We start from the raw sequence: 25,572 nt of genomic DNA on the forward strand, positions 1-25,572 counted from the left end.
GTCAAACCTCACATTTCTTAAGTGCAAATATAATCAATATTTTATTTTATGAGATGATTCAGATGGAATCGTAATTTTTTGAAACGATTCCAAGTAGGAATCGGTTCTCGATGACCAACCCTACCGATCACCCTCACCACCCCCCCCCCCCCCCCACTGGTCCAACAGAGGAGCACCTCTCTAAGAGGCTCCGACAGCTTCGATGTTGCACGGACCGCTACAAGAAATCATTCCTACCACAGGCACTACAACTTTTTAACACTTCAGCACAGAGTGTTAGATAAGACTCATAGACATCACAACCGCACTAAGTGCACCTTGCACGATAGATTTATCTACAGCTTTATCAATACTAGTTTAACAGTTGTACATTTTTATTCCCAATATATATATTTTAAATTATTTCGTGTATATTCTGTATGTGTGCCTGCCATCCATCCATCCATCCCTCCCTCCCTCCCTCCCTCCATCCATCCCTCCCAGGTGTTGGACTTCATTAGCGTGCTTTATGGAATGGGCCTCTGGACATTGGACATGTGCATTAAGTCTACAGCAGACAGTAAACCTAATATACATATAGAACATAATACTGTGTGCAAAACCGCCTGCATATTCTGCCTAGATAACAACAAGGAAGTCTTTTCAGTGGATCAGAAAAAAAAAAAAACATCAGCTGCTGCATCGGTGTTGTGGGTGTATAAGAAGCTTTGTGTCAACACATTTCATATTGAATTGCACCCCTGGCAAGTCTATTGTCAAGCAAGGTCACTGTTCAACACACTCTCTTAGGCACATAGGCACTGACGAACTCACGTACACAAAATCCTGGAGATTAAAATAAGTAGCTGACCCAGCTTAATATCAATACGTAACCTGAGTGGAGTAATCACTTGTTGTGGAAATGATGCAATCTTCTGGGCTGATCTTCCAAAAACAGTCAAATCATTGTCATGCAGTCACACAAAAACAAAACTACCCTGAGGTCTTGCAAACACATCTGTGACCTTACCTGTAGTTCCCAGTGTTTTGTAGAACCGGTACTCTAAATGCAACTGCGGTGCCCTCGACTTCACTGGTTCCTACACAGTGGACAGATCCAAACCAGTAATCAGTTAATGACAAGAACCTCACAAACTGGAATAAAACAGTGAAAAGAAAGAAAGAGAAAACACACCTAAAATCATAATTGTACTGTCTTTTTTTTCTCTCTATCCAACTGAATGTGAGGACAGAATTTGGGATGACCTAGGAAAACCCTCCCATCGTGTAAAACCAGGTCGACCAAACTAACTGGCACTGGCAGCACAAACGTCGTCAGCGATGTGGATTTGGGTGTCAGTTTTGCACAAACATCAACAGCAACTCTTTCTTCTTACAAAAGGTTTAAACATGTAGCCTAAATGATGTCCCGTCAGCTCAAATTTTTCTCCTCCTCCAAAAACTTTGTTAGAGAAGACAGCCGATGACTCCATTATCTCAGTCATCGTAAAAAGTTACCATCCGTCTCTCCATTTTACAGGTTTTGTGCCGGGCTACTTCTGAAACTTAGGTCTTTCCCCAAAGTTACACTCCACCTAAACTTCCCACTAAATTGTTCAATAATAATCTAGTCAAAAGGGACAATCAGAAGTAAGCTGGAAAACAATTTCCTGATAAAACTGACCTGGGTGTAAACTAAAGATACAGTGCGTCCACGTCCGTCATTTCATCCCAGTTCACTGATGTTTTGGTTCTCAATACCCATTTAATAAAACAAAAATGTAATGTAAAAAAAACTATTTGGCTTATTAAACGTAATACTATTGTAGCTACTGTATTTACTACTCTCTAGTGAGCAATAATAAAAGCATGAGTCATGATTTCCAGTCCAGCAACCACTGGAAAGACACACATCCCCAAGCAGCTACACCTCGTTCACATTTCTCACTAAAACCAGAACAGTTCAGTGTAACAACCACCCCACTGTGCCACCCAAGCATAACCTGAGAGTCATATCTGGAAATCAAAGGCAAATGGCAATGAAAAACATGCAATTTGTGTCTAATTGAAGCTTAATAACAGCTTCCCTGTCTGAACACAGCACTGTCATTAAAGTGACTATATAACTTTTAAAATGTTTCTGAAACGGTGTAATATTCTATCTGATGATCATAAATGACCTGCAACAGCAAACGAGACTAACAGTGAAAAGAACGGTATTTTTATTAATGCCTTTGCCCGGGTCCGATTTTTCGAGCAAAGTCACAAAATGATTTACGGCAGGTAGACGGCGCTACAGAGCACACATTCTGACGGGTCACAGATTTTGGCGAAACACAAGCCTGCGTTATATGCAGGTAAAATGTGGCAGGAGAGTTCTTTGTTAGGGTGTGCAAAAAAATAAATAAATAAATAAAAATAAAATATCGACTCACATTCTAATCGCAATTCAAGTTCTACCAATTCAAAATCGATTCATAGAATTCCAAAAATCTATTATCTATTTATTTTTTTTAATTGTATGTCTACTGCAATCACAGGTGAAAAGTAACTACATTTACATACTGTGAATCGTTTTTTTGAATCGAGAATCGTTTTTGAATCGAAAATCGATACTGGGGCCATCACACACACAAAAAAAAAGGAAATAAACGAAGAACAACTAAAAGCTAAAAGCTGAAAGTGAAATATGGCGGGCGAAAACCCGAGTCACACTCGGTTGGGCTTTCAACAGATGGAGACGATTACAGGACTGTAAATAGAGAAGGGGATCGTTCATTTTTATTGATATTGGTACCATTTGAGACTGCTTAACAATCCAAGTCTTTAGCGATACTATTAACAACACTTTTCTATTATTTGCTAAAAAGACGAGACGACAGATTCTTAACCTTAACAGAACTATTATTGCTTTTATTGCAAAAACTGTGTTTGATTTCTTCTGTCTCTGTCGCTGTTTCAACGAGCTGATCAAGCGGTCCACAGAGCGGCAGCCAATCCGACTATGTTCTGAATGACTTGCGGTGGGGAGGCCAGTCTTTACCTATGGTCTTTACGCACACTGTGCTCGGAAATCATTTTTCCGGTTCGCCCACGTATCTATTTTTATATACCTACCTAACTATATCTATTTATTTTTATCTTTATACGATCCACTAGTCTCGATAGCATTACCGATAAGCTCGGACCTTATCGATTTCCGGGTTTTGAGGAATTTGGGAGCGGGTCCTTAATAGAACCAGGTCTCGAGACACATCCCTAATTGTTAATGATTCAAAACCAACCCTGAATAGGCCCTCAGGTATACATGTCTATTTCATTCATAAAATAACTTTAGATTGCGCGATTTGGTTGTACGTCAGTAGCCGACATTAAATGACATCCCCCTTCCATTTAGCGCGGACGTTTTATTCCTTTCAGTCCGTGTTTGTGTTGGCCTACTATTTTCTAGTCTCTCGTCCCCCTGTACTTGTGTAAAGCGTCCTTGGGTTTCATGAAATGCCCTAAATAAATCAAAGTTATTATTATTATTATTATTATGTTGGTTGCTACAACAAACTCAGACAGTGATAACATTACCCGGTTTAGCTCACAATACATCCAAAGTAGACTAAGTTCCCGTATGCAACACTTGAAATGCAACGATGCATCTGTAACGTATTCTCTTATTGTAAATGAATAATTCTCTGTCTGAGCAAAACATTCAACGCAACTATATGAGGCGCCGGTAACGCTAACTCGGTAATACGGTGGGCAATACAGCACCGTAAAGAAAAGACCTTTACGACAGCAAGTGTGGTAAAAAATACTACCACTTTCATCAGAAGGGGCCGCTGGACTCAACACAAACTGAAAGTTACATATAGCCACTTTAAATAATTTTAGTAACATTTTCGATGCATCACTAAAATCAAGTACACCAAGTTATGCATCTGTGTAGCTGTATTTTATCTATCATGTTGCAGAGGATCTTTACATCAGCAGAGGTGGGGAATTGAGCAGAGAAACAAAGTGTGCACTTACCAGTTTAATAGCTACATACTCGTTGGTGTAGAGATTTTTACCTGAAATAAGACAGGGAAGATGGCTTAGATGGCTTTAAAAAGAAAGTACACCATTTAAGGCTTTACAAGAGGTTCACCAGGGAATAGGCAACTCTGTAACTGATTGTGTCTGATTGAGTGGAGATTTGTTATTTACATTTCTTGCAAATTTTGCAAGATCCATGTATAAAAAGGTCTATAACAAAAAAAAATAATTATCCAATAGCGTTCCTTTTTTCCCAACTCTACTGTGAATATACTAATACTAATAAAACAGCCCTAAAAAATGGTGTTGTCATGGAAGTTATAATGTTCTGTTTGTATTCATTTGTTTTAAGAGGTTTTGGTTATTTTGGAGGCTACAATTTACAGTGCTGCTGTGGAATTGTACTGCATTATACTGAGAGATGTTTTTTAGTCTACCCTGATTTAATCGGGTGGACAAAACTTAAAAAAAACTTCTCAGTATAATGCAAAACAATTCAAGACTACCACAAACTACAACCTTCAAATGAGCATAAAGTTGAATCGACACCTCTCTAAAACAGTTTAAATTAACAATGCATTACTATCGTATAAGACTTAGTATAAGATTAGTTTTGGTTAGGTGAACCTTATAAACTGGCAACTGACTGTAGTTACACACAGAACCATTAAGAAGTGCTGTAAAAAAAAACGTCCACATTCACTCGTCAGTTATTATGTCTTGAACCATTTTACACAAGATTTAGAGTCAACTTACCAAGCTTCAATTCACCAAAGTTTCCACAGCCGATCTTTTTGCCCACACGAAAGTTTGGCCCCACCATGAGAACCCCAGATGAGCTGGAGGAGCCAGATGGTCGGGACGAGTGTCCGCTGCGGCTTCCCTGGGAAACTTTAGTGCTCCTGGCGGGCCGCTCGCCATATTTATCTCTCTGTTGATCCATGGTGTGAGCAACACAGGTCAGCAGGGGCCTGGAAAGATGTACAAAAAGGCCTCCTGGGCCGGGCCCACCACAGCCACAGCCCTGGTCACTGGCAGTGCCTGGATGGCACAGTCACTGTCATGAGACCAAACCTGGTACAGCTAACTGACACTCCTCCCCCGTCCTCACCCTGTCACCTCTAACAGTTGTTGAACAGACTGATCTCTGGCCTCAACATCTGTCACAGGAAGGAGAAGGTGGAGGACCTGTAGCAAACACAAGATACGACAAAGCCATTAACTTTCCACAGAGAGCAGCACATTGAACGTGGTTTTGTGGTCCTAAGGTGTTGTCTCCAATGTTAATCTAATCAAGTCCTGCAAACAAAACTGGGTTTAAGGGCGCCCAGATAGCTCAGTTGGTAGAGCGGGCGCACACATGTAGAGGTTTAGTCCTCGATGCAGCGGGCCCAGGTTCGACTCCGACCTGCGGCCCTTTGCTGCATGTCATTCCCCCCTCTCTCTCCCCTTTCTTGTCTTCAGCTGTCCTGTCAAATAAAGGCCTAAAATGCCCAAAAGATAATCTTTAAAAGAACACACTACCAGTAGGCTTGCAGACTGGTCATTTTCCAGTGAGCTTCTTTTTAGCAAAAGCTGACAGTCAAATGAACATTTAAATTACCATTCCAAACACTGGCAAATTGAAAACACTGGCACTGCAAATACCATTTAAAGTAGTTCCACATTGAAGACATTTAGCCACTTAAAATTTCCTGAAAAACATGCCTCCCTACCTCAAGATTTAAAGTAACGCAACACAATATAGTACAGTAAACCAGAAATTGGAATTGAATTAAGTTTATTTAATAATGGTCCAGTGCTTTGGTTGTGGGCAATGGCAAGAGTAAGGTAGATATTTTGCCATTTAAAGTTCCACTACTGTCAATATCATGTAAGAAAAAAAGTGCAGTGTTTTTTTTCTAAATTTAACTTCATAACACAAGTTTTACTCATATTTGAAGGTCATGAGTCATATAAAACGCTCAATGTTTACTAGTAAACGGTGCTAAATGAGGACAGGACTGGCTTACTGTAACAGAGCTGCTGAGCTGAAGAGATAGTCATCAAGTCACAGTGGTCACAGAAAGCACCAGTAAACAGTTCTAACATCAACACAAACGTCATAGTTTGAGATCATGAATGCATCTAAGGGGCCCATCCATATGGAGCCGCTTTTGGGTGCCAACGCACATTTTTTAGCATCGTTTAGGCCCCTCGTCCACACAAATCCAGTAAACGCACTGCCTGAAAACACACTTTTTTGAAACCTTGTCCCAGGGTGAAAAAATTCGAAAACGGCTCTCTTTTGGCTTCGTCTGGATGGTGAAGCCGGATATTTATCGTATCGATGATGTCATCGCCACACCCCTCGCCCTCTTACCCGCAGTCCCGCACTAGCGCGCTGCAATCATGTCCGATGGCAGACAGAATTGCAAAATAAAAAGCAATCCAACAGCACATTATACAATGTAAACAAAGACATGTTTCCTTGCGGAGGCCTTTATAAAATGAGTGGTTATTATAGTCCATGATGTATTAAGCGAACGTCAGTCTAGCTAGTCATGTTATGGTGAATTTCTGTAACAGAAACAGCGGCGCCTATTAGGCCTGGAATATGAAGTAGCGCGTTGAGTCATGTACACCTGGATCCGTATGGATGCAAAAATCCTTGAAACGAATCCAGGGAAGACGGGTAAAAAAAAAAAAGATCGTTTTGGTACGTGTGGACGTGGGCTAAGACTCTCCACCACCCACAGCTAGAGCCTGGCAGACAATGACAGCAGGGAATATTATGTCAACAATTACATAAAGCTACATCTGCTCGCAAGGACACCGTAGCTTAACTTGATAGACACTGGTCGGATTTCATCAAGTGCTCAGAAAAATAACTCAGTAAAAGCAGTTTAGTGTAAGATTCAAAAATCACTTAGAAATAAGAAGTACGTTTTATCAACTGCAGGCCTCTTTTCTCAGATTACCAGTTCCATTAATTAGCCACTCAAAAATGCATGTTAAAAAAAAAACAGCTACTAATGATTTCATGACAACGCTGTAATTCCCGAGCATGGAAAGGCTGCTGCTGAAAAGTATTTGTGTGTGGGCTTTCGGATGACTCATGCTGAGTATTGCCTGCACACATCTCAGCATCAAAGACAGCTAGTTTGCTCTCAAGGGCAACTGTGCACTGTTGCTATTACATAAAACCAGGAACAGAACAACATGGCTATAAAAACAGGTTTGCAGCAACGACAAATGGTGAGCAGTTACAGTTTCCATTGTGCAAACAACATTTGTAGGCCAGTCCAATCCAGTGCGAACCAGTGTTTATATAAGCTCGGCTAGGTGTTTCCCCCGATTGAAGACCATCTTCACACACAAACTCTGTGGTGGGCGCAGGATAATAAACACACACTCATTATTCCCTGGACGCTGCTGCTGTTCACCAGACCGTGTATGCTAAACACAGCTTGCAACTTTATTCAAAGTTACTACTACAATAATAATGTTACACTGAAGATTCAAGTGTGGTTTTAAGGAAGAGAGGCATGATTGATTCTAACTGGTCAGCAGACACTGAGGTGTCACATTGATGTCATTTGTTATTTCCACTCATGTGCTTTTGGGTGTAAATTAAGTCTGATCAAATATTTCAAAATGTTGTTATCCACAATAATTATGCTAAAGTCTACCCCATCTTAAAATCTTTTGATTTGAGACATGAGTCTCAAGGCCAGTTTTAGTCCAGTTTGTTTGGAGCAAATGATATGCCAGCTTACTTTTAAGGTGTTTTCACATTAAATTCAGAGTATGAGAATATCACATTATAACAAATACCACAAAACTGAATGTGCAGTTTCTTTGCCTGTTTTATGCATTTGTCAGTTGTATTACTAGGAAGATTACCACATCTACACTGTATTTCAAACATGTTCAGACATGCCTGAGGATTACGGGGAAAAATGAACATCAAAGTGGGACAAGAACTGAATTCATACTACATAAAGCAGCAAAACGACACTTCATAAAAGGGCAGCAAAACAACTGAAACCTTTGCTTTTTAAAAGGTGCATCACACTATATGCTGTAATGAGCCCCTAGGTATGATTTAACTACTTGTGTATCCTTTTCCAGTGATTCCTTTAGGATTGTATTTAGCAGTGGGGGCAGGTCTGTACGAACAACAACATTGGGCCCAATAACCTCTGAATAGTTCTACTTGTTGTTAAATTGCAATGTGAGTGACAGCCAACGGGGTGTGGGGGGGGTGGGGGGGCATTATGTCGGCAGGATAATTTAAAAGGCAACCGCGACTACATTTTTTGTGCAGCCCTATTTCTGATACCGTGGTGGCAGAAATTTTGCCATGGTGGGCCGCCACTACAAAATCAACATAGAGGAAACACTGGTTTCATCTGGTTATTGATACATACAGTGGATGTGTTGTGTGTTCATTTTTGAATGAATGAATAAATAAATAAATAATATATATATACATACACACACAATTTATTGAAAAAAGCTTAACAAAAAGTAGTTAAGAGTCTTGCCACCCCATTGTCATCTCAATTTTTTTTAGAACAGGAGAGTCGCAACAACATCTTGTTTTATTTAGCTTCAGGGGTGGACAAAGTAATATCTACTGCTGCAAAATGTAAAGACATCCACTATAATAGTCCCATTATAATACAGCATTTGTAAACGTTCAATTTCAGCTGAAATTATGCAACTCTTTAGTATTTTTTTAGGACATACTAAGTGGTGGTGGTGTTGTGTATGGCATTATTTTAGAAGGTGTCCCTGTAGTTTTGTTTACCTCGTGTTTGTAAAAGGGATTTACAAAATAAATGTTATGGAGCAACTATGTGTAAATCCGCATCAGCTGACCGCCCAATTAATTAAGTGAACAACAAGCAATCCACTGGACTGTTAAACGTTCTGTGGTCGCTACAAATGGCTTCTTCAGTTTTGATGCAACAAGGGGAATCCCCGGCCTTTATCCCTGTGGAGGCACCATGTCTCCTGATAGAAGACATGTTTGAGGACACACACCTTTTGGCATCCTATAAACGTAAGGTAAAGGTAATTTTGATTCTCAGAAGGAGAAGACATAAAAGGAAATTATAAATTAAAATCCCACTACAGATTTAGCATCTTAACCCTTTTCTTTCCATTTTGTTCAACAATTCTTTGACAGCAACAAATACTGCAAACAAATAATGTTGGTTTGGCCAGGCTTGCTAAAAATCTGTTTTGCAAATATAGCATTTTGCCCTCGTCCACTTTGGTAAAATATGTGCAAACATTTAAAGCCACTGGGGGATAATTTGTGATTTTGGGCTATATAAATAAAACTGACTTGACATAAAAAAAATAAAAAAAACATATGAGATGGTCTCAAATTAGAACGTCCTGATATAATCAATATGCATGCCCTATTAAAAGGAACTGATATTGTCAGAGCTGCATGACTACCAGGAATCAAACACCTCAGAAACAGTCTTCTCCAGGTGAGAGTGCAAAGTGCAACATTTGGGCTGATGAGCATGTTGAAGAAATGCTGAGGTAGTGTTCAGTTGTTGTTCTGTCTTTTCTTGAATGTCATACCGTAGTTTTGAAGTGGAAACTTAGTTGGGTTTGTGCTGGACTAGAGTAGATAGGTGGTAAATGTAGCTGCCTGTTTAATGGTGGTAGAGGCCTGGATTTATGATGGCACTGTGTGATGTTTGATATAGTGCTCATTTGCATAAAGGCATTTCATTTGACTCTGCCTTGGCCTGTCGGAGTACTTAAAGAATAGTAACATCATTATGTGCATTGATTAATTACACCTATTAAACATTAAATGCAAGACATAGTTTACATTTTTAAAATGTATACCGGTACATTTGATTGTCATTCCTTTTGCTTCCTGAAAATTTGCACTCATAATTTAATAGATGAGCTACAATTGGGCACAAACCATGTGTAAAAACTAATATATAATACCATTGTATATTTTGAACAATCACACGCTGTCATTCGGTTCAAATATAACTGCCTATCTCTACCGTGAGGATATCCCACTGATTTGAATGAAAAATTTCAGGCTGAAAACATCGCCAGACTATTTCATTGTATAGTTCTGGTCCTACTGGAAATGATGAAGCAGGAAGTTGATGTTATGACAGTATTATTTTCACAATGCTGTTATAATATCCAAGTGAAATGCGGAGGAAGCATCAAAGCATACACATTAGTGTTTAATCCCTGGCACAAAGTCAAAGCAGCAAGGCAGACTGACAAAAAAGTGGCAAAAGGCCGGTAATCAAAAACTAAACATTTCAAGAGTTTAGGAAAGTTTATGTAACTGGTTAATAGCTGGTTTTAAAATCCGGCATTATTCACTGGTACATCCCCTTAAGTAGGCTAACACACTGTGGTGCCATTGAAAATGTATTTGAGACTCCCGAAACCTTGATTACAGTCCATACATTCTGCCTGTCAAAATATCTTGAGAAACTGAGATGCTTATAGCTTATTAGCATCTATTAAAAAAGCCGTTTGTTGACCTCTTTTCATTTTTACAGATACATAAAGGCTCTGAGTGGAGTGATTAACCTTCAGTGGAAAGATCAGCCTGAGAGGGGGGCCTGCCAATAATGCTGACTCCTACTGTGGCAATGCCAGCCAACAGCTGCCTCTCTCTCCTTAAAGCCAGCTCTTATAAACTATAACTGGTGGGAGTTTAGATTATCCAGTTTTCCTTCTCCATCAATTCATAGAGAACACCGCATTTAGATAAACACACGACAGTTGTGTGCAGTGCACCCACATCCATGACAATGATCTAATTTTTCCAGAGTTAAAAAAAAAAGCTAAAAATCTTACAAATACTGCATGATCAGCAAAAATATATTCAATTTTGTAAAGACAACTTATAGCTTACTTGGACTTTACTGAGGTGGTCTACATTCTGTAGATAATTAACTGCACATATGATGACGGATAAGCCATTGACCCCAGCTTTGTCATGTCAATAATTACCTGCAAAACCTGCAAAATAATAATAAGCAAATGTTCTAATTATACATGAATGAAATGCACACACAAAAAATGTTTACTTTAATGTAGATGTTCCTAAGTTGAGGCCTGTAAACAGTGAGTTTGTTCAGGCTTGCATTTAGTGAAGTTCATGAACAGAACACAAACTATTTCATCCAAGCCTTTCCTTAAGTGGAACTCTTTTAAAAAAGGAAGCAGTAATTTATTATGGCTCCACATAGACCTAGTTTGGGCAAATGTCCAGCTAGTAACATATACAGTATTTCAATAAAATTACTTCACAAGTGGTTTGCACCACTCTCTTATAGCCCTGTGCCATTTAGTGGAAAATGACCCCAACCAATTATTTAAATAGATGAAGGGTAACTGAATACTCGATTGATTCAATAATAAGCCATCTTTGCAGCCGATGAAGGGACATTTGCATTGAGACTACCGTATCTAACAGTATGCGTATTTGACCAAGAGTAAAGAACATTTGCACATTGGGAGGTAACGTTACACCTGACAAAATCAGAATATCTTGCAACCAGTTAGCTTCAATTCAACTCTGCCCACTGGGACCAGGCTGAGGAGGGGCCTTAGTTAAATGCATTTCATATTCTGTGCCATCCTGTCTTTGCATCCGTTACCTTGCACTGAGAAGCAGCTGTAACCTACGGTTGTAACACTTTGTACGTGAGGAAGTGTTTTGTAGAGGCAGCTAAGGCTAATATAAAGACGACCGATCCTTTGTAAGCGGGCCCTCCGGTTAAATCAAAACAAGGAAGCGAGTTGTACGCCAACGTTTCCTGGACAAAGCCTAACATTAGTGATGGTCACATCGATTAACTAGCTAGCCGTTAGCCAAGTTAGCTTTCCAGCTTGCTAAAGGAAAACCTGACTGACCAGCCACGAAGCTAACGTTAGCCAAACATTACTTAGCCAGAGTGACTGCTCTGGTTTTAAACGTATTCAGCTAAAAATCGCTACACAGACATGTTCTTATTAATCATAATATTGGGCCACATAATTGACACCAAATAAAGCAACCCGACTCCTTGCTTGGCGTTAACGCCTTAGCTGGTGGCTAGCTGACAGCTGGACCGAGCGCAACAAGGAAATTAGCTCCGTTAGCAACGAAAATATTAGCTAACAACCAAAAAGCTTACTATGAAATGTTGCTTTGCTAGCTCGTCGCAAACAGACACAACAGTCTTACCTTCGCTGTGATTAATCCAGACGATCAGGATACGGCTTGTGTATGTGTCACGCCAAAATGTTACACGACTGCCCGAGCGGAGCTGAATGTAATGTTAAAGCTTTTTGGTGTTACTTGTTGTGACTGATGGTTCACGCTAACAGCAGAGTGTCTGTCGTTAGTTAGCAGCTCTCTCCTTCTTCGCTGCTTGTGAAAGGTTCGAACCCACCGGATGTACAAAGACGGCACCGCCCGCTTTACAACGCACACTTTCCGGGTCAGTTTTTTTTAATTTTTTTTAAACTTAGATTTATTTATTTTTTTATTTGTTGGGGCATTTCTGCCTTTATTGGATAGGAAAGCTGAGTTATGAAAGGGGGGAGAGAGAGGGGAAAACCGTCACAGGTCGGACTCGAACCCTAGACCTTCTGCGTCAAAGAAGATGGTATATAATGAACCTCTGCATATGTGCGCCCGCTCTACCAACTGAGCTAACCGGCCACACTTTCCGGGTCAGTACTGATACAGGCTAATTCAGACATTACGTTTAACTATTCAAAGTAGCTCAAACCGCACTTAGTGGTGGAGGGAGTACAGTGGAGAGAGTACATTTACTCAAATAATGTTGTTTTGAGGTACTTGTACCTTGCTTGAGTAATAGTAGTAGAGGAAGTATTCAGATGTTTTACTAACTGTACTAATACCACATTGTAAAAAAAAACAAAAAAACTCTCTTACAAGTAAAAGGCCTGCATTGAGAATGTTATTTAAGTAAAAGTATAATTAGAAAAATATATTAAAGTATTAAAAGTAAAAGTACTCAATGCAGAAAAATCACCCTTGTGACCGTACCCTTATACAATATATTATAGATTATTATTATTACTCATGCATTAATGTTAAAGCAGGTTGTAGTTGGTTGAAGTAGAGCTAACTACTATTTTGTATAGAACTGCAACTAATGATTATTTTTTTTATTATGGATTAACCTGCTGATTTTTTTCTCCATTAATTGATTGACTGTTTGGTTTATAAAAGCTCTTAAATAGCAACAAATGCTGTCACAATTAACCAGAGCCCAAAGTGACCCCTTTACACAACACCGGAACTAAACAGAGCTGAATTAGCACATGTTCACTCAGAAGGAATCACTTCACATGGGTAGGCACTTGTAATGACATTTCAAACATGTTAAGAGGCTAAAAACACGTTTAAAACTTGCCCTGTTTCAGCCTCCTGGATGCAAACTGTAGCAGGAGGATAACACGGTGTAGGCAACACTGATTGTTTTTTCGTTTTTCTCGCCACTGACAGCAATCCAAATTTACAAACAACCGAGCTACGAGTTGAAATCGACCGGAATTCTCCTTTAATAATACCTACAATTTCTGGAAAAGACACAAATTGATTTTCATTGCAAGAGGGCCTTTGTTGTTTTTCTAATTTATCCATGCTACTGAACTGAAATGGGAAATCCCAACAAATGTACAAAAAAACATTAAAACCAGGGCCCCAAAGCTTAACCAATCATATTTATTTTGTACATCTTTTAAGTGTTTCCAGGAAAATTTGTGTGCCAATGCAAGGTGGTTACAAAAATAAAGTACATTCTTACGTAAAGATGACATGAAAGAAAAACTACTCTTACAAATGCTGAATAAGAAAATAAAGGGACCATATCACTTGAATGTCTGTGCTTTTTTGTCATCGTTAAACTAATTCATCAAAAAATGTATGGTCACTAATAATATATGACAGTAATTTTATGATTCAATTAAAGTACTGTACATGTGTACATACATGTCAATAGTCATTTATAGACAGTAAACAATCTCTGCAGCAGTTCCAGATGAGTTTGTGCCTCAATCTCTGATACAAGAAATCTAAGTACTTAAAACTGTTGTCAGAAATTGATATATATAATAAACATGATTCTAGCAAATACATCATTGTAGAAAATACCAACAAAAGCAGTGATTACATTTTCTCAACTTGCACTCATGGTAACTTTAGATTTCTTTTATCATGTTGTAACAACTCTGACAAGCCTGTAACCTTGTCAAATCTGAGTTTGAATATGATTTCTATGATCTAATATGCAGTGTGTGATACATTAACAATGTGCTAATACTCCTGGTAAATTAGCTCAGTCAGCAATAGTGGCATTTTATTAAAAAACAGCTTTTCCAACTGTACAATGCATTTTAGTGCATCAAAACATTATCTGACATGCATCCATCAACATAAGCTGTTAAGAGACTGGAATGACTTACATACGTCTATCTTCTAATGTAAACTATAGACAAGGTTACTCTAGGGAAGTACCTCAGTGTTAACACTTTATTAAAGTTTAAGCAAGAAACATCAATTAACGCGCCTTTGACAGTGGGTTCCAAATAGTAAGACCAGATTAATCTACTGCTTTATACCATCTTTAAGTCAAGAACATAAACAAGGAATTATGCCAAAAAAAATGTTGTGTAAATGCGGCATCTTGTTATATCAAAGAACTGTACAAGGTAAGAGAATACACTATGATTAAAAAGACAAAAGAGAAAAAAAATGGATGGAAGTTTCTTGTGTGTTTCAAAATTGTCCTCTCAGTTTGTGGTCAAGAGGTAAAGTGTTCAAAAAAGGCAGTTGGGGTCTTTAAACAGTCTCCCTCTTCATTAAGCTATTGCCTTTGCCTCAGGCAGGAACGCCTCCCAAAACTTTACAAGCTGGAACACAATCAGAACGAGAAGAATAAAAAGACGGTTAAAGTGTGTTTGAGTGATCACTCAATAGTTCAATAAATACTAACTGTAACCAATATTTAAACGTCAGTATCATAATACAAATAATAAAAAATGAAATGTTTAGTTAAAAAGGTACACTTTGGTACCCGTGAATAAAGCAAAGCGTACAAAGTGTACATGATGAATATAATAACTGATATAATTAAATATGTACCCGTTGTTGAGACTGCAGCATTGCCTCCAAATATTTGACTATCTGGCTCCTGAAGTCCTTGGCTTTTTCTTTCTGAAAAGACAAAAGTGTTGTCACAACTCAAGCTCTTTAAAGATGTAGTAGGTAAGACTTATAAAACTAACTTTCTGTCATATTTGCTGAAACTGACCCTATGTTCCAGTAGAACTACATGAAGCAGGTTATTTACAAAAAATCCGGCTCCTCTGGTACCACCTACAGCCTGTAGTGTGATTTGCAAAAACCCACCGCTCCCTGTTCAGATGCACCAATCACGGCCGGGGGGGGGGGTGTCTAACTGCGTGTCAATCACTGCTCATGCACAGGCATTCATTCTCCCTTATGGGGGGAGGGGCTTAGGAGACCGTTTTGGGCTTTAGCAGAAAGGGGGGGAGGGACTGAGAAGTTGTCGATGTTCACATGTTTTGGCTAAGTCCTGGATCTTCACAATCCTACCTACGGCACCTTTAATGGAAAAGCAAGTAGTAGGAATTTCTAGCAGAACTACACCTACTTCCAAGGTGCTCGGAGCAGAAATGGGGACTCGAGTCTGAGACTTGGACTCGAGTGCACAACAGTGTCAGTAAGCTAACAGCTACAGTACATGCAAGGTGTGTGGCACCAAGATAAATGATGCCGGATCAACAACGTCGGACTTCATCAGGCATCTCAAAACGCACCCAGATAGGTCAGTCACTCACACGCTAATGTGAAAAGAGACGTTACATTTAGCATATATCGTCACAGGTAACAAGCTAACCATCACAAAGTGTTGTGTTAATGCTGGGAACAGACACATTGTATCTTATAGTTAGTAGGTGCTGAGGCTCAGACATCCATGGCGCACAGGAGGCGGGACGCACAAATCTATCTCCCCAGGAACAAACGCTGTGTCGGGGGGGAGGCAAACTCATGTGATGCGTAATTGATCCCGTGGATGATTTGTAGGCTATTAAGTGAACAAGGTGTACCCGGTCCACCAAACACTGGCCGTCTTGACTGTCTTAATTCTGCACATATTTCTGTTACTGTAGTCCTATTTACTATTTCATTATTTCATCCATGCGTGGCGCAGCGGATCCGTGCGCACTGTCACCTGCCGTGGAGACGCTGGCCTCACTAACCTCTCCTCCTCTGAGTCGGGTCTCCCTCGTGCTGGACTCAGTTTCACTGAGCGTACTAACACTTAGAAAATAAATGGCATTACATCAGTGAGTTCATACTGCTTATTGTGCGTAATTTGGACTGACACTGAGATGCATGTTGTTCTGTAACTGGTGTGGCGCTGCCACTATTCTCTTGACTTCCACTTTGACATTAGACATTTTTTTGAGTGAAAGAGACATTACATTTAGCATATATCACCACAGGTAACAAGCTAACCATCGCTAAGTGTTGTGCTAATGCTGGGAACATGCAAATTGACTTGAGACTTGACTTGGACTTGCAAAAAATGACTTGTGAACATCTCTGGCTCGGAGTAGGGAAATAGTCTGATAGTCTAATAGTTTTTATTGTGGCATTCATCAGGGTCATCGTATATGAAATACACATATTTTAATAAATATCATATACATACTATGAGCCTAACAGATTTCTGTGTTTAAAAATATAAAGAGCTACCATCTACCTTTAGCCAACTCACCAGACTGGAGATGTGATGCCTCAGAAGACTATTTTAAATGTAGGATCTGGAAAGATGTGACCTTTCTGTCTTTTACAGATTTGCTGTTACTCTAATGAAGACACAATTTATGTCAAAACGTTAGTTGCGTTAAAAGTAGGGATGCACCGATCTGACTTTCTAAGTCCCGATACCGATGCCTGGGTTTTGTGTATCGGTCGATACCGATCCCATACCGTTGTTGAATTAATAATAAACTGTATACCTTCCACCTTATACCTTCCTTCCACCATGTGGAAGAGACTAAAGGCACCAGACTTTCCTAACTGAACATTACTTTCCTAAATAAGACAAAATAACAGATGTAATGTAGTGACTTCTTATTTATTTGTACACTCAACTCTTCCAGCATGCGACACACGTGCGACAGAGGGGAAACAAAACTGGATCGGCCCGTGGATCTGTTAATTTTTCCGATCCCCGATCCAGCTATTTTGTCAAAATCGGGACCGATATCTGATCTTAAAGGGGTGATAGAATGCAAAATCGATTTTACCTTGTCATAGTTGAATAACGACAGTTTGGTGGGTAAATAGGACATATATAGAACCTCAAAATCCCACAAATACCCCTATCCTCTGCAAATCTCACATTTTGAAACTGCCGCTGAAAACGGGCGAATCTCAACAAAGCTGGAAGCTGACGTCAGCATCCCAACTCCTAGTCTTTGTCACGCCCCAACATTTGCATAGGCTACACCACTGACCTGAGGTGAGCTTAGTCTTCTGAATCTAGCTAGGTCATGCAGATCTCCAGAGGTCCGCTATTGAATTACTAAATTCACTTTTTTATGTGAGAAATCAACTATGTAGAGGTCAAATATGGGCCGTTTTACGAAAATTGATGGCTAATTGCAAATTTTGTCCGACTGTGTCGCAGTTCAGCAGGAGCTCAACAGGCTACGTGACAGCGGCCGGTGCTGCCTCGCCGCCCGGCCTGTCCTACTTCATAGACTCTGGCTCGCTGTGAGCTAGCTGGATCTCCGTCACGAAGGGAAGCCTGCGGCACTCCATACCCGCGCAAAGTCACCGGTTCTGGGTTACTGGACTACAAAATGCCGAGGCCCTGATAAATTGAAATCGGACACCATTGTTAGCTTTATAAGACCTTGGGGTAGATGTTATCTAAGTGGCGTGACGAAATTCAAACTGTAAATATACTTTAATTATGCCGAAAGTGAAGCTTACTAGCTGCGATCCGTAAACATAGGAATGGAGGGACAGTCGCAGCTAACGAAACCCCTAATGTTCACAATAATTCATTACATTCAAATCGGAAACCATTGTTAGCTTTATAAGACCTTGGGGTACATGTTATGTAAGTGGCGTGATGAAATTCAAACTGTAAATATACGAAAGTTATGCCTAAAGTGTAGCAACGATCTTTTCCCATAGGATTAAATGGGACACACAGTCTAGCTTGCAGCTCCGGAGCTCTGTGGAGCCCCGGTAGTCCAGTAACCGAGAAACGGTGACTTTCACTGGGTATGGAGGTTGTCGCTTTCTCGTCAGACTGTGTGGAGCTCCTAAAGTCCGACACGTCTTACTAAATTTGCAATTAGCCATACATTTTCGTAAAACGGCCCATATTTGAGCTTTATATAGTTGATTTCTCGCATAAAAAAGTCTCAGAAGTGAATTTAATAACGAAATAGCACGACAAACAATGTATAACTTTGCAGTGTCTGAAATATGAGACCTGCTGTCTCATCTCCAATGTGTTTCTATGGGGTTCGCTCAAACCAATCAGCGCGCAGCTCATCTAAATATTCATGAGCATACCATATTTGGAAGAAAAGCTCTTGTTCCAAATAGAGCCATATTCACAGGGTAGTTAAGGGCCTAATAAAATAGCATTTGGGCAATTTTTAGCCCAACCAATGTTACATACCCTATTAGGAGACCTTAAGGAACAGTGTGAAATACCCTATATAATCATTCTATCACCCCTTTAATATCGGATCGGTGCACCCCTAGTTAAAAGCTCATACTATAACCACGTGCTCCAGATCTCATCTGTCCAGATAAGATGAGATATTTTAAGTTAAGTTGGCTGATGCATAAAGACTCCTTGTGAAATGTAATGTGCTTGATGATGACCCTGATGAAGGCCTCTAACCGAAACGTGTTGGTCCCACAATGAAGTTGTTCTTTATACTTCAAGTGCTAATGGAAAAGCCACGTCCAGAAGGTCAATGATATAGTGCCTATAAAAAAGTATCCACTTGCTCTGTTGATCACTGTTGAAGAAAGTCACATTAAATCCGCTTTGATCAAAAGTTGTAGTGAGACGATAAAATATTCAAACTTTTTACGTTTTGTGACAACATAAACCTACCTCAAACCTGAGAACCTCCTTGCGTACAGTCATACCAATCCTGTCGAAATCTCTCTCGTGCTGAGTAACCCTCGCCTCCCACTGAGGACAAACATGAGGAGGAAAACACAAAACAATGAATGTCTTGATATTTTACAATCACTCAATCAACCAACCAACCAACCAATCAATTACACAAACAAATAAATACAATTTCAGTGAAATGTACAATGTATGCATTAAAAAACAGTAATTGTGCTGCAGCAGCTGTGCGGTCACTGTGTCTGTTACCTCAGTGATCTCTTCTTTGGCCTGCTGGAGTTTGTCCGGCTTGTTTGCCCACAGCAGCTTGGCCTCGGCCTCTCTCTTCTTCTGGAGTGTGCTCTGAGCCTCCTGCCATCGCTGCCACGCCCGCACACGCTGGTCAAAACACCCCTGTGGACAGTCAACACTTGATCAGGCCACTTACCAAACAGAGAAAAGGTAGCACACTTGCATTAGAAGAGTGACATACTGTAGACATAATAAAGATTATTAAAGAGTGCCCTTACTGCTGTATTTATGTTGCTCTGACAAAAGTCAGATCTTTACTTCCTCCTACTGTAAAACCATTTTGCAGCTGTAAACTTACGCGCATAGCACCCAGCAGGCGAATGTAGTCGCCCAGAAGCTCTGCAAAGATGAAGAAGTCACTGGCTGCCTGCTCCTGATGCAGCTGCTCCATCTTGTCCTCCACCTCTGCCAGCTGGGACAGGGCCCGCGACAAGGCTGTGTTGTCCTCAGAGTTTCCCAACATGGCCATACTTTTGGCAAATACTGCCGTGCTCCCACACAGCTCTGGGTATGGAAACAGAAAACCTTTTTTTTTCAGTTTGCTTGTTTCACCCTAAAAGACCAGACAGCTGGACTGTACTCTTCCGTTTCCTCAGTTTTAAACAATGTGATAAAAAGAAATTGTGCAGACAAAGACAAGTCAAGAAAGGAAGACGTAGCTCACCCTTTCTGTGGTTGACCAGGGAGTCGACCACCACCTGAAGCTTCCTCAACTGCTGCTCCTCGTTCTCCACCTCCTGGAACTTGTCCTCAAACCACTGAGATACACAGTAAAAAATATCAACAAAAGACCCACAATCAAACAACCTCATCATGCCTAGAAAGGCCTGTCTGTCTGAATTTCAAATAAGGCAGTTACAAAAGCACAATGCATTGGGATTAAAAATAGAACCAATATAATGAAACCATGAATAATTAGTGGAGTTTCAGTTCAACTGAAAAAAAATTCTTTTCTATCCTACTTTTGGATATTAATTGCGTCGCCGTTTAAATACTCTGGTGCCTCCACTGACCTATCACTATATCCAACAACGGATTTTTAGAATTCTATGGCAAAATTGTAAAATGTATCTCCATATGCAGGCCACTTGCACATCAGTCTCCTAAAAACACTTCATGTGGGGTCCCCTTACAGTGTCAGACTCGTTCATCTTGATGGTCATCTTGTTGACAGCATCTGATGCTTTATTGATCATTTTGAGAAAGCCAGCTCCACTCAGCGCCTGAGTACTCACTGCCCTGGGTAGCTGAAAAAACACACACACACACACACACACACACACACACACACACACACACACACACACACACACACACACACACACACACACACACACACACACACACACACACACGGCTCAAAAGTTATTCTCAAGAATCTTAAGTAATTATCCAGCTTATTGCTACGAGAAATTCTTTTTATATCTTAAAATACCCACCTCCTCTTTCTCCAAGAACTCACGGACGTCAGGATCTTGTAGTAACGATGGGTGAGCCACTACTCTCTGAAGATACCTACAAAAAAAAACATAGTGACCGCAAGATAAAGTGAGTTAAGAAGCAGTGGTGCCCAAAAACAAAACAAAAAAGGCATGGATAGAAATACAGTTTAAAAAGGCCCAGTATGAATATCAGCTATAATCTCATTAATAACGTCGCTGTATCAAACATGTATGGATCCTTGCCTCTCCAGAGCTGCTCTTCGTCTCTCCACAAACTCTACTGATGACGGGTCGTCCATTCCCACCTTCACTTTGGTCATTCCTGTTGGTCCAAATGACAGTCACAAAAGAGACCAAAAAAAAGACAAAAACAAAAACCAAACACATACTTAAGACCCACCTACGACACTTTTCTCGGGTGGCGGTGGAATGATGCAGCCGTGGAGCGACTGCTTAACTGACAGCTTCTCATAAAGACCCAGGAAGTCACTGTAACGCCTCCTCACAGAGAAGGTTTTACTCCTGAAAATGGCCAAGGAGGTCTGAAAGTAGAGACGGCGGCAGAGAACTTGAAAAAGTAAATACTTAGAAGTAGGAGTGAAGATTTAGACATATTCGCAGTTTTAGAAGCAATGTAAAAATATATATATATGTATCAACACAAGCTTTACTACAGACCCTGGTGGATACTTTGTAGGCCACATATGCATTCATGCCATCTCCTAGTAGGACAGAAACATTGGAGATACATTAAAGATGAGAATGAATTACTGCAGGTTTCAGTCTGAAATGAATGTGTCAGTGCATTTAAAGGCTACATTAAAATAAGCTAACTATGCAATGTTATAATTAATCAGCTACTTCCCAAATAATAACATCTGAATGAACTATGAAATTATAGAGAGCGGTATCATAGTTTTAACAAACAAAAGTATGAAAAATAAAGAGACTGACCAATCTTCTCGGGGTTGGTGACCGCAACATCCACATCAAAACTATCCTTGGATTCTTCCTCCTCCAACTGCAATTAACGAGAAGAACACAACTGGTTGTAACAGACCGGTTAGTTGGGGATTACACAGTAGGCATTACAAAAGCATTAGTCTATATTGACAACGTTCCACTTCCGGGATTGTTCAGGTGCCGCCGGAAATTCTGCCGGATGTCCCTCTTTTTAGGCCGGATGTCCCACGCCTTCCCCTTCCTTTGTGTTGGCATTCTACATCCATGTTCTTTACTCTGGTCCATTTCTGAGGACTATGGTTAACTGCTCCTCAGATCTCTGCAGGGTAAATCCAGACAGCTAGCTAGACTATCTGTCCAATCTGAGTTTCCTGTTGCACGACTAAAACAACTTCTGAACGTACACGTTCCACCAAAACAAGTTCCTTCCTGAGGCTATTTTGCAGAGACGCCGTCATTGTGTCCGGGGCTTAGCGCAGCCCAAGGTGATTGCAATTGGTTTAAAGAAACCAAAAAATCAGCCAATAAATCAGAGCAAGTTTTTCTTCCATCCCGGAATGTTGTGTGAACTAACTGGATCCTCCTCCTCCGCAGCACTGTGGAGGAGGGTCTGACAATGCGAGACTACAAAAGCATGCATTCACAGTTACGCCATTTACCTGCTCCAAGGATGTGGGCTGCATGGCTGCAGGGCTCCGAGTGAAGGAGGAGGCGGGACGAGGGCCAGAGGAGGTGGAGAGCTCCTTCCGGGCGGAGCTGCCAGGTGTGTCTGTGCTCAGCTCAACATGTGCCTCTTCATCTAAAAAGAAAAGAAACACAGATGACTAAAGTGTACCTCAGACAGGATCACACAATATCACCACAACCGATTTATCCAGTGCACTGCTGCTTTGGAAATTATTACTTTACAGTACAAAAGCTGCAGTTTACACTACGTGACAAATTCATTTTGACAACTTTTTAATAAATGGTGTGTATAAGACTTTTTCAATTCACTCACTACAAACAGATTAATCCACGCACAATGAAATTCCACAAAAACGTATTTCAACCTCTTTTATTATAACTATTTAGTTTTTTTGTTGACTAAACAACAATAGTGGTTTAATCGATGACCAGTAGTCTGTGGTTGCAGCCCCACTTCAAGCCCAAACTGAGATGACATCATCTGTTAAGTGTTTAGTACACCTTGTGACGAATAAACTGAGCTTGGTGTGTAAAATCAAAGAAATGCCCCTCTAAGATCTGCATAAAAATAGTCTAGCGTGTCTTAGGCTTAAAATAAACTACTTCACAAGACTTAATTCTTTTTAGGAGCTGGAAGCAAAATTACCGTAAAAGTGAGTGGGATAAAATGGACATAAATTGTTGGTAGAAAATGTCTCCTAACCAGCAAACAGGTCGTTGTCATCATCAGAGTGAACTCCGTTGGATTTGACAGTTGTGCTGCTGGCCTCCTCCTCCTCACTGAACAGATCCGGAGGTTCTTCATTGACATTGTCCGGCTGAGAAACTCCTCGACTCACAGCCATAGGGTTACTCTGAAGACCAGACAGGAAAGACATGTAGTAAATGAACCACAGAAAGACAACAAAAACATGTAAGTCAAATGTAACATACGTAGTATATTTAATTGTGATGGCATTTCTCACTATTTTCAGAATTTTTACAAACCATCCTTCAAACCGATCATTAATCGAGCAGATTAATCCATTATTTTCATTATGCATTAATCTGATAATTATTTTCAGAAAGTAGTGAGAAATGCAGTCATAACCCAATCTTTTTTTCATGATAAATAATAAAATAATAAAATAAATTGTTTCAGCTGTACTTATATATATATATATATATATATATATATATATATATATATATATATATATGTGTGTACAAAAAAAATATGTACATATACATATATACACACACACATATATATATATATATATATATATATACTGTTGGGTAGCAGAAAACTTTTTATATACTCTTATTTTTTTCTAATGCAAAAATCCTAATTTGTAAAGTAACTAAAGCTGTCAAATAATTGTAAAGAGGACTGTACTTAAGTACAGCACTTGAGTAATCATATATAACGTTAGTAGAACAGCAGTCACAGGGGCCATTTTTTCTGCATTGAGCGCACTTTTGACCTTTTACTTTTAATACTTTATGTACATTTTGCTGATTTGATACTTTTTGTACTTTTACTTAAGTAACATTTTCAGTGCAGGATTTTTACTTGTACAATAGTATTCTGAGTACTTCTTCCAGCATCGGTAAATACACAAACAGAAGGGGTGACATGGCATGGTAGGAACTGTCTTGTCTCATGAATGGTTTACAGCCACAGATAAGACAGATAAGATGGATTTGGGGGGGTCATTTGAGCCAGACATTAGCAATAAAATGAACTTCCTGACAAAAATATATACGAGCCATTGAACCGGCCAAAATGTATTTTCCTAGGATGGCGAAGGGAAATTTCGCACTGCTCTCTCTCTGATTGACTAAAACTCGTTGTCTGCTCTAGTTGAGTTGGTTAGGTTTAAGCAAGATGAATGAGATTGGCCAGGGTTCGGGTAAGAATGCCAGGCTAAGCCAATCAGAGGCAGAGTAGGGCAGGACATATCTTCGCAATCATGGGGGAAAGAAATACACACAAACCGGAAATCGAAACAGGAGCATCTTTAACCACCAGCGTAAAAAAAGGCCCAAACTTACTAGTTACGAATAAAACCTGCTCAAATTAACTTCGACTAACTTTATGAACGAAATTCGTTGCTTTTTTATTCAAAACATGACCTCCCTGTCAGTGGCTCCAGGTTATTTTGGCTGCAGGTCAGATCAGATAAAGAGGCTGGCTCCCTGTCTCGCTTACTTAATGCACAAACACGTTATAATTCATAAGAATGAGCTGTAAACATATTTTACTGACGAATATGTCCTCTCCCTCGTCGCTGTCTCCATCTGCCATGTCAGACGGTCCGGCTCCCGGCTCCTCTGTGGCAGAGAAAGGAGGAGGAATCCGATCCGAGCTGGCCGCCATATTCCGTGTTGTGAGAGGGACTGACGTAGACGGAAGTTGCAGGAGCGAGGAAACGTCTGCAGCGACACCTTCTGGCCGCCGAGCAACACGACAGCGTAAAGACAGCATTTACTTTTTTAGAATATTTTTTACAAAATAATTTTTTTTAATTTTAATTTTTACAAAATAATTAAAAAAATAATAGAATAAAGGACCCAGAACCTTATCCCTATTAGTACAGTATGAAGACCTTCCTATAAAGGGAATATATATATATTAGGGAATTATTCACAGAAATTATTAATGAAAAATTCTTTTTGGTGTTGCTTTAGGGCAGTGTGCAGCATGAAGCAGTTTTGTTTTTCCTCACATCATTCCATGTGAGCAGTGGTGGAAAGTAACAAAGTACATTTACTCAAGTACTGTACTATTTTGTTATGTTTCTTGGCTGTGGAGACTGCTGTTCTCTGGACTAACAGCTGCTATGAAACAGCAAATAGAGTCACATTTAAATTGAGGAATAAACTGTGCTTTATAACAGAGATTACAGTATACTGTATCTGTTTCCTTTCATTAAAGGTCCTATGACATGCTGCTGCTTTTCTATAGGCCTCAGTGGTCCCCT

General features: G+C 39.9%; 2 protein-coding genes across 3 annotated transcripts in view; both read right to left on the reverse strand.

Moving 5' to 3' along the window:
- Positions 1–12,446, reverse strand: part of csnk1g1 (casein kinase 1, gamma 1) — a 40,079-nt gene extending 27,633 nt beyond the window's left edge. The window contains exons 1-4 of one of the 2 annotated variants that reach the window (XM_078269334.1): positions 12,233–12,446; positions 4,765–5,196; positions 4,003–4,043; positions 1,010–1,079 (exon numbers count right to left, since the gene is read on the reverse strand). In XM_078269334.1, coding sequence (XP_078125460.1) covers positions 1,010–1,079; positions 4,003–4,043; positions 4,765–4,951 — 298 coding nt within the window. In that variant the 5' untranslated portion in view covers positions 4,952–5,196; positions 12,233–12,446. The remainder of the gene's footprint in view (positions 1–1,009; positions 1,080–4,002; positions 4,044–4,764; positions 5,197–12,232) is intronic. The other variant, XM_078269410.1, reaches the window with a different exon arrangement.
- Positions 12,447–13,725: 1,279 nt separating this feature from the next.
- On the reverse strand, positions 13,726–24,998 carry LOC144529851 (sorting nexin-1-like). The gene is made up of 15 exons (XM_078269228.1): positions 24,858–24,998; positions 23,310–23,460; positions 22,579–22,718; positions 21,911–21,977; positions 21,635–21,678; positions 21,357–21,498; positions 21,200–21,278; positions 20,954–21,029; positions 20,648–20,761; positions 20,179–20,272; positions 19,813–20,018; positions 19,473–19,616; positions 19,203–19,283; positions 15,164–15,235; positions 13,726–14,931 (listed from the first exon to the last, which is right to left on the reverse strand). Exons 1-15 carry the CDS (start codon positions 24,966–24,968, stop codon positions 14,881–14,883), a joined length of 1,572 nt encoding a protein of 523 aa, XP_078125354.1. The 5' UTR covers positions 24,969–24,998; the 3' UTR covers positions 13,726–14,880.
- Positions 24,999–25,572: the final 574 nt, after the last annotated feature.

Source organism: Sander vitreus, chromosome 1, assembly GCF_031162955.1.
Source record: "Sander vitreus isolate 19-12246 chromosome 1, sanVit1, whole genome shotgun sequence".
NCBI classification, from domain to species: domain Eukaryota; kingdom Metazoa; phylum Chordata; class Actinopteri; order Perciformes; family Percidae; genus Sander; species Sander vitreus.